Source organism: Podarcis vaucheri (assembly GCF_965113315.1).
Source record: "Podarcis vaucheri genome assembly, chromosome: 4".
Lineage (NCBI taxonomy): Eukaryota > Metazoa > Chordata > Lepidosauria > Squamata > Lacertidae > Podarcis > Podarcis vaucheri.
Window position 1 is genome coordinate 21,752,405 of NC_138762.1, and position 9,799 is coordinate 21,762,203.

The window sequence follows — 9,799 nt, forward strand, 5'->3', positions numbered from 1 at the left end:
ACTATGAACACACCTAGCTGGCTGCCACCTGAACATAACATTTGTTTTTAAAAGAAGGATGCTGCAGCAACCAGCGTTGGTGTATCTGGGTGCTGGCATGCCCAGGCTGACTCTGGTGATGATTTCTGACCTCTTTGTTGCTTCCCCCATCATTTGCTACTCTCTGGATGGTCATTCGGGATAGCTCAGTCGGCAGAGCATGAGACTCTTAATCTGAAGGGTCAATACCCACATTGGGCAAAAAGACTCCAGGATTGCAGGGGGTTGGATTAGATGACCCTCGTGGTCCCTTCCAACTCTAGAATTCTATGATTTTGGGGGAGGCCCTAGGCTATACTGCACTGGACTCTGATGCCTAGCCCCTAGTGGGATGCCCTGTGGAAATACTGATGAATCAGAAATAATAATAATAATAATAATGGTTCCTGCCTTGCCCTTCCTGTTTATAACCAGCACAGTCTGTATCCACCATATTTGCTCTTGCATTAACTATTAGGCATTAGCACACTTCCTTGATCTCAGATGAAAATGATCCGCACTCTTATTTCGTGCTTAATGCTTCACACCAGATCTTGGTGGCTGCCCATTGTTCTGTCTGCAAGCAAACATAAGGCTTTGAGGTTTATCCAGGAATTTGTGGTGCCTTGCCTGAAGGAAAGAAGATGTTTGTTCTTGGTCTTGGCTGGCTCTCAGATGACCCCTTCTCTCTGGACATTGCACAACGTTACGGCAGGCAGCTATATTAAGAGCACAGGAAGATCTCTGCTGGCTCAGGCCAAAGGTTCTGGCCATTTAGTCCATTGGCCAACTAGATGCCCTAACCTAATGGAAAGTTCACAAGCAGTACCCACGTGCAACAAGCACTGTCCCTATTGGTCAATCCCAGCAGCGGCATGTTGCCTTTGAGGCTGGAAGTATTTGTAGTCATTGTATAATCTGTCTTTCAAAAGTAGTAAACAGGTGAAATAGAGGTGTAGGTATATTGCAATTTTCTTGCATGGATAGAAATATTCCTTGGATGACTTTATGATCAGAATGCAGTAACAGCTCATTAATTTCATTGCATCTGAGGGTTTTGTTTTTCCAAAAAAGCAGCAGGAACCACATTAACCCTTATAACTTATAATTTAGCAGAAGTGCTAAATCATGTTTTGCGCATGCGCAGAAGGCCAAATCGCAACCTGCGCATGCGCAGACTCGCAGACGTGGGTTGTGAATGCTGCGGGTTGCAAACGTGTATCCCACACGGATCACATTTGCAACCCAAGCGTCCACTGTATAAAGGCAAGGAAAAGTTTTTTACAGTCCTTTTTTATTTCAATCTTTACAGAGGCAGGCTATAGAACCCAGCCTCTTGGATAATGGCGTTGTTCCGAGTGAATCTCCACCCTCCCATCTCTCCCACTTCCTCATTCATCACTTCTATGGGTGCCACTAAGTGCCCTCTGTCTTTGAGCTCTTTGCTCTCCTACTTTTAAGGCTCGCTTGGTTCTGGGAGATGGAGGGTCTAGAATACCTTCTAATGATAACGTGTCAGCCGGGTGTTGCTCTGGATCTCCCATGATTTCCCAACTTTCCCCCTCATCTGCCTCTAAGCTGCAACCGCCCTTAAACCACTGTTGTAAATCTACACTGTCTTCCTTTTCCTCCTCTGGAAGGGTCAGGATAGAGAGGCAGTCTCCACCATTCCTCCTCTGCCCAGTCCCTGGCAGGTAGCAAAAAACACTAAGGTTTTCAGCAGAGCTCCCTCTTTGAGTCCCTTCATCTTTGAAGGTGTTGGAAGTTATTGTTAGGATTATGATGTTCCGTTCCACCTAAACAGATGTGTGGAGCTGTTGTATGTCACATGTCTGCTTACATTCCAGCATAGCTTGCTGGGAACTTCTGTTTGTGTATTGCTTTTGCTTTGTGCTTCCTGCTTTTGCTTGGACACGAAGGGGAGCAGACATGTTTTTCCTTTGTCCTGATGCTGAATAAAATGCTTGTAAATATGCTTACATATGCCTCTGTCTGCCTTTCCGTTGCAAAGAGTTCTTATCTCTGCAGGTTTGCGTGCTCAGTCTCTAAAGGTTTCTGAGGCTTGAGTCACAGTTTTGATGCTGTTCCGAGAACCGAAGTTTGCCCAGCTGCCGGCCGGTGGGCTGGAGCCAGCTGGGGCTGCCAATTGCCCCTGGCTCTCAGGACGCACCCCAGCAATTATTGGTAAAAGGTCTTCACAGTGGCTGGGCAACCACTGGCCAGAGGGCAGAATATGGGTCTCCAGGCCTCTCGGTCTGGCCTGTGAAACTTTCTCCAGGCTTTGCTCCTTATTGGGCCAAATGGTTTTACATAACTGGAATACGTCCTTAAACTCCAATAATGCCTCTTGCTTATGGAGGATAGAGTGTGATGAAACTAGCCCAATAAAGTCCACATTCATTGCTCCGCCCACTGTTAGCTCTGGCCCTGCCCACCACTGGAATGTGGCCCTTGGAAGGTTCTCCAGAAGGAACTCTGGCCCTCTGCTTTAGTTCTGTTTTGTAAGCTGTGCCACAAATTTCCTTGAATAGTGAGGTAGAAATTTCCGTAGAAAAAAAATTATGAAAATAAATAGCACAAATTTAAGATATTTTGCTTTATTATTAAAAAGGGCTTTCCTGCCCTAAAACAAATGTGAACTAAACAAGGTGGAAATAGTTCATGGTGTTGAAACATGTAATTGGTTCATCCGTTACAACCCAGTTTGTGGGTGGAACTGAACAGAGAACTTTAAAAAAAACAGCCTTGCTGTGTGTGTCAAAGTTGATCAGGCCTGAGACACACAGCATAATGTTTTCTTTGCAAAAGGTAAGACAATGATATCAGGACAAGCAACCATAACCCAGAGTCTTCCTTTGCAAGCGAATACATAGATAAATAACCAGACAGAAAATGAAAGTTCAAAGCTTCATCACCTAATTAAGTATTGCAGATTTTAGGACTTTTTCTCCCTTGTAAAGGGAAGCCTTGGAAAAGGGGAATAGAGACTAGAGTGAAGAAATTCCCCTATATGTGAATATATCGTAAACATAAATGTCTCTAAGTTGGCCCTAGTGCTACTTCTTGTTAGGGTTGCCAAAGATGTTTAAAGATACAAGATGAATTTTATCCGTGATGCTTTGAGGGTTTCACTTTGGCAGTCCTGAGGAAGAAAAATAAGGATATTTAAGAGACAATAAATAAATTATGCAATTAAGTTAAAATATCCAAGGAAATACTACCAATATCTACACAAGTATCTTCAGACAAAATTTGCTCAGTAAGGAAATATAGGTTTCCACCCTTATTTCTCATACATATCAATGGGGCTGTATTGATGTATAGGATTGCAGACTTACTATATTTTATGTTTGGTTTTAAGTCTTGTGGACACAGCCATAAGACTGTACGCAGTATGAAAAATTTCCCTTTTACCCTGTATTCAGTTTTGTGGTGTGTGGTACCAGTAAGTATACTACTACTACTACTACTACTACTACTACTACTATTTCCATTATTATTAATAAATTAATTAATTTTATTAATATTCTGGGTGGCTCCCAACAGAATATTAAAAACACAATAAAACCTCAAACATTAAAAACTTCCCGAAACAGGGCTGCCTTCAGATTCTTTCTAAAAGTCAGATAGTTGTTTATTTCTTTGACATCTGGTGGGAGGGCGTTCCACAAGGCGGGCGCCACTACCGAGAAGGCCCTCTGCCTGGTTCCCTGTATCCTCACTTCTCACAGGGAGGGAACTGCCAGAAGGCCCTCAGAGGAGGACCTCAGCGTCTGGGTTGAATGCTGTGGCTGGAGACTAAGTGGCCCAACATGAGCAAGTGGGATTAGTGCCTCTTCCAATGATAATGTGGTAGCCAGTCATGCTCTCCAGCCAATACATTATTGCATGGTGCGCACTATATGCAACAATGGAATGTTAGATGATGGTCAATTTCCATGGACTAAAAAGAAGATCCGTATTCTTACATATCCTTACAGCTTTGCATAGATCTCCTTTGCTTGATGAGAGCCACTGAAATTAGCTTGAGGGTATAAGGTTGGGAGGGGAGTCTGATTAATATGGAATTAATTGTGGGAAACAAGATTATTCACAGGGAACTTACCGTATAATCTCTGAATCCTTTGCCTGTCGTTGTTTGGGAGGTTGAAGTTATTTGGGTTCACAAAGGAATAGGAAGGGAACATCAAAGAACCACGGACATTCGAATGGCTCAGTCCCAAGGAATGGCCAAATTCATGTGCAGCAACAAGGAATAGGTTGATTTCTAAAAGACAGAAGAAGAAAAACAGGGGAGGGAGCAAGGTGAGTGTCGGGTACATATTCCAAGGGGATATATGGTGGCATGTGTCCACCTCCAGCCCACAGACACATTCCCCATGGCACATGTTGAAAAATGAAAATACTGCATCTAGAAAACTGTCATAGGGACATAATAATAGCCTGCTAGATGAACTCAAAAGCTCATTTAGTCCAGTATCCTGTTCTCACAGTGGCCAACCAGGAGGGAGCCCCATTCAATTCAATGGAACTTACTTCTGGGGTAGCTATGACTAGGATTGAGTTGTTGGTTCTGATCCTCATATCAGAATTCAGAAATAATGGTTTTCTGAATCATCCCTAGGGGCACCTAGAACTTGGAACACCCTCCCTAGAGGGGCATGCCTGACCCCATCACTGCTCACTTTTGGACAAGCAGTGAAAATGGTATTATTCCAGCACTTTTCTCAACTGACTTTTGTTGCTTCACCTAATATTTTGTCATTGCTGTGCTTTTATCTCCGTAAGGTCTATTTTATAATGATTTGATTGTTGCTTGTGCTTTCAATCTGCCTTTTTACACTGGGGGTTGGGAAAGACGGAACAGAAATGAAACCAACCAACCAACCAACAGAAACGCTCAGCAGAAAATCGCTTACCTCTGTTGAATTCCGAAAAGCGCTCGCTGTCATCAAAATGAGCATCTCCCCCTATGCCTTGTCCAGGAAAATAGGCATGAGCCAACGTCCCTCCTCTTCCATCAAAAGGAGAACCGTCACCATGGGCTGCATTTGAAAGGAAGTAACAGCTACTGTCAGCGCAAAACTTGCAGTTAGGTTAGCAGTCACAATACACTGACATTTTCCGCCTGCTCGTGTAGCCCCAATCACCCTGCGGCTATTTGGCTCTCCAAATGGCCATGTATGGACACCATATGGTTCCCCTCCTGATTGGTATTTCATTGTAGGTATATTCTGCAGCATGTTCTGGTCACAATAACAAGGCGTCAGCGGTGGATTCATTCAGCTTTATTAGTTGAATCTATACTGGACCCTGCTTAGTTTTGCAAATATGCTAGCAGTTTTATTGCTGCACCACTAGGAGGACCTGAGATGCTGCCTAGCACCTTGTGGTTGTCCAGAGGGGCTCTAGCACAACAAAAGCAGAACCAAACATTTGTAGTATGAAAAGGAAGTTATGGAGTATGCCATGGCAGGAAAGAAAGCAGAACGACCAACTCAAAACTTTTTCAGGTACAAACAGTCTTGAAAGCAGACTCAGGTGTGACCACACCAATAGAATCATGAGCACATATCATCATGAGTGCACATGCAAAAGGCTGTCTGCAGGCGCTCCATATCAGTGGCAGCAGTGGCGGCAGCGATTAAACCTTTGGATGAAATGCACTGTTCGTTGTGCTTCCACAACTCATGTTTCCAAAGAATTAGGAACGCCTGAGTAAAGGGAGTGACAGGTCTAGACTGGGGAGAAGTCAACATGTCCTCCAGAGGTCATTGGAAAGCAACTGCTGCCATCCCTGATCACTGATGCTGCTGAACGGGACTGATGGGTGTTGGAGTCCCACAACATTGGGACGGTCACAGGTCTAGGTGGTGGTAGTTGCTTTTTGGGGTGGCGGTTTTGGGATATATATATTTTGCCCCTCAAGGACCCACTTCCTTTTAAAACAGAACTATACTGTCTCTAACTGAGCTAAAGGGACCCCTGACCATTAAGCCCAGTCGTGGGCGACTCAGGGGTTGCAGCTCTCATCTCGCTTTACTGGCCAAGGGAGCCGGCGTTTGTCTGCAGACAGCTTCTGGGTCATGTGGCCAGCACTTCTGGCAAACCAGAGCAGCGCACGGAAATGCTGTTTACCTTCCCACCAGAGCGGTACCTATTTATCTACTTGCACTTTGACGTGCTATCAAACTGCTAGGTTGGCAGGAGCAGGGACCGAGCAACGGGAGCTCGCCCCCTCCCTGGGATTTGAACCACCGACCTTCTGATCGGCAAGCCCTAGGCTCAGTGGTTTAGACCACAGTGCCACCCGCATCCCTCCTAACTGAGCTAGTTAGGGCTTACTTCTTTTCATAAGGACTGACAGGTCCGGACAGCACTAATGTTAAGGATAGGGCCGGCTCGACCATGCCTCAGGCTGAAACAATCAGCTCAGGTCTGAATGGTGCAGCAAGCATTTTTAAAGTATTAGCCCTAGTAGAGGCAGGGAGTACCATTGCAAAACATATTTGCCCCTGTTTATGGACAAAGAAGGCTACCGTATTTTTCGCTCTATAACACGCACTCGACCATAACACACATGTAGTTTTTAGAGGAGGAAAATCCGTAGGCATGCCACCCGTAGGCATTCCCTCCATAACACGCACAGACATTTGCCCTTACTTTTTAGGAGGAAAAAAGTGAGTGTTATGGTGCAAAAAATACGGTACTTAGAATTTGATCAGTGAAAGCATCTCCCCCCCCCCCATGGTTAACTCAGAGGCGATTTTCTGATGACTGTTCCCGAGTAATGCTCCAGAAAAGGCCCCACTCACTCTATGTGTTAAAAAAATTTAAAATGTTCATGTTTTATTTGGGTAGTTCATAAATATAAACATCCCTTACCACCAGTTGCAAACCAGATTTCAATATCAGCAGGTCTGGAAGTTCTCCTGAACTGCAATGGGGTCACATCGCTCCACACCCTGAATGCCTTTGCTATTGCCTCTTCCACCTTGGACTTCGGCATATCTGGGGTGTAGTTATTAATCCTGTGAGCAACAGGGAAAACCAAAATATTAGTATCCAGGAAATGTCACTTCTGATATGTTATGTACTGAAGTTCTCACCCTGGGCCAGCAGGGGGATACTGTAGATAGTTATACAAATAAGGGATCGAAAGTGACGTTCAGTGATTGGATAGTTTTAGAAAGTTGTTACAGTAACATTGTACTGGAGCTCTATATAAGCAGGCTGACTGAACCCTTCAGTTCAGTTCTGTCCTGGCCTGTGAATAAACAAGAGCTGTTTGAAGAATCGCTGTGTCGTCTGATATGTTCACCCACAACTTAACATGATATTTCAAAGGGAGAGAAAGAGAGAGGAGACTTTAGCAGGGCTAACCTGTACGTCAGCAATGTCTTTCCCCATCTTACTGCAGATTTTTCTGAGATATCTGAGACTCCACACCGAGGCTGCTCCATTGTCGCCATCGTTTCTTGGTTCATTTTCCCAGTGACCGTCAAATGAAAGAAACTCTGCATTTGTCTGAGCTTCTCCTCTATGCTTTGACCGCCACTTTTAAGATGTGATGATGATGATGGGAAGTACTTATCGAGATAAGCCTGTACCAGGAAGCAAGAAAGCCAAATTAAGAGCGCTTCATCATGCATTTATTGCACCTTGCAAATGACATTTTACTGATGGTGTGATGGAGGCACCTGGGCCAGACATTTGAGTTGCTTCCTTTCCTTCAGGAAAATGAAAGGTTTTCATCGGCAGAAAGGTGTGGGAAGTGATTTCTTTTGGCAATCTCCCTCCCTTCACACCCTCTCTGGAAGGTCCTCTAACCCATGATGATATGCACACCAACACATAAAATCCTACCTACAATAAGAACATAAATACGGTGCAATTTTATAAAGAATATTGTATAGTGGCCTCCACCAATCATCTCAATAAACTGCGCCTTTCGAATGGTGATGGAAATATGATACTAAGGGGGACCAATGGTACCTCCAGTTGGATGGCATCCCACCATTGGGACAGCCTTGCATCACCTTGTAACAGGCAGTGCCCAACCCTGGTACCACCAGAATGCCCTTCACCATTGATCTTAAAGCCTGAGCATTCAAGGTCCACGACATTCAGGGGTTTTGTACACCAGAGTAAAACCCTCAGATCAGGTCCAGTAGCATAAAGGCAACTGGTATTATCAGAAGGATGTTGTCCCATTAAGGCAAATGGGGAGCTGCCCACCAATCCCCAGTCTGCCCTTGGTCAATCCCCTGCCTCCTTATTTACAACCAGCTGTGGGGCTGCTCTGCCTGCCATTGGCTCTGGCTCCCCCCAGTGTTGGTCTTGTGCCCTACCAGCCTTAATGGGCACCAGTCACTGCTGGGTATTACATGGCTCCGCCTTGGGATACTGTACAGCAACCAGACTGCAGCATTATTCACCAGCTGCAGCTTCCTGGTCGCCTTAAAGAACATTGCAGCAATCCAGTTGTGATCACCATGTTTGATTAATGTGTTTGTCTCGTTTGCATATAAACTGGGGGTGGGTGGGGTGGAGAGAGGAGTCCCATTTCAACATGAAAAGGGACTTATCAGTGAGAGGAGCTGAACTTCCTTCCCCTGCTTAACTCTTCTGTGCTCTGTTGCCCCTGCCACTTTGGTCCAAACTCTGCAAAAAAAGGCCTATTTGTTCGAATAATGTAATGATGATGATCATGGCAGGATCAGACCCCCACTATAAACATGCATATGTAGATGCATGGCTGCTGCAGTCACTTCTAGGTTGGCTGTAGTTTGGACAAATTAGACCACCACATCCTTTTCAATTAAAGTTTGTGGATGCAACCAATTCCATTGCAAATCTCAATTTCCGACTAGGACTGTGGATTGAGGGCAGCTGCTGTTGCTGCCTTGCAGCAGTTAAGTGGGTCTGGCACTGGTCAGTGCCTGGATGGGACTGACAAAGTCTACTATGCAGAGAGCAGCAGCTTTATATTGGAAGAGATGATATACACCTAGAAGCAACAGGTCACGTGCTGCCCACAAATATTTACATCCATCCTTCACAGCAACATAATACATGATTAAAAATAAAGCCTTCCCTACAATATAGTGGCAGGACAGCTATTATTTACTGTACAATACAGACGATAAAAGTGTTGGCGTCACATACCTCTACAAACTTCAGATCCTCAACGCTCTGTGCTTCAGGGTCGTGAGCTATCGGGACAGCCAAGCTGTAAGGCAGAAAAAGTGCCATGCAGATCAGAGCGCCATTCATTGTGGATCTCACTTCAGGACCCGTATCAGAGGAGAAGATCTTCAGCCTGTGATGTCTGCCATCAACAGCACATGGAACCTTTATATAGAGACATTGCACATCTGGTGGTAGCCCCCACTGACTCATGCCATGTTGTCACATTGTCTGTGGCTTTGTGAGTTTATGTCATACTTTTTTTGGGGGGGGGGAAACATGAAGTGGTAACTCTCTAAAGGAAAAATCCCCACCGCTCATCAAGTGTCAGTCTTACATAGGAAGCAACCTACCTTATTCCTCTTTATTGCGTTGTCAGCTGAAACCTCAGAGTAACAAGGAGACTTCCCCAAACCCATCTGCAGACAATTTCTTTGCTAGAGAGATAGTCAGCTGAGGTTGTTTCTTCTTCTTCTTCTTCTTCTTCTTCTTCTTCTTCTTCTTCTTCTTCTTCTCCTTCCCCTCCTCCTCCTCCTCCTCCTTCTCTTCCTCCTCCTTCCATCATCATCATCATCATCATTATACAACCATC

General features: G+C 44.8%; 1 protein-coding gene across 1 annotated transcript; it reads right to left on the reverse strand.

Moving 5' to 3' along the window:
- Window positions 1-2,599: 2,599 nt before the first annotated feature.
- On the reverse strand, window positions 2,600-9,364 carry LOC309530538 (collagenase 3-like). Its single transcript, XM_082219567.1, has 6 exons — window positions 9,187-9,364; window positions 7,402-7,622; window positions 6,904-7,049; window positions 4,938-5,063; window positions 4,124-4,285; window positions 2,600-3,160 (listed from the first exon to the last, which is right to left on the reverse strand). Exons 1-6 carry the CDS (start codon window positions 9,292-9,294, stop codon window positions 3,147-3,149), a joined length of 777 nt encoding a protein of 258 aa, XP_082075693.1. The 5' UTR covers window positions 9,295-9,364; the 3' UTR covers window positions 2,600-3,146.
- Window positions 9,365-9,799: the final 435 nt, after the last annotated feature.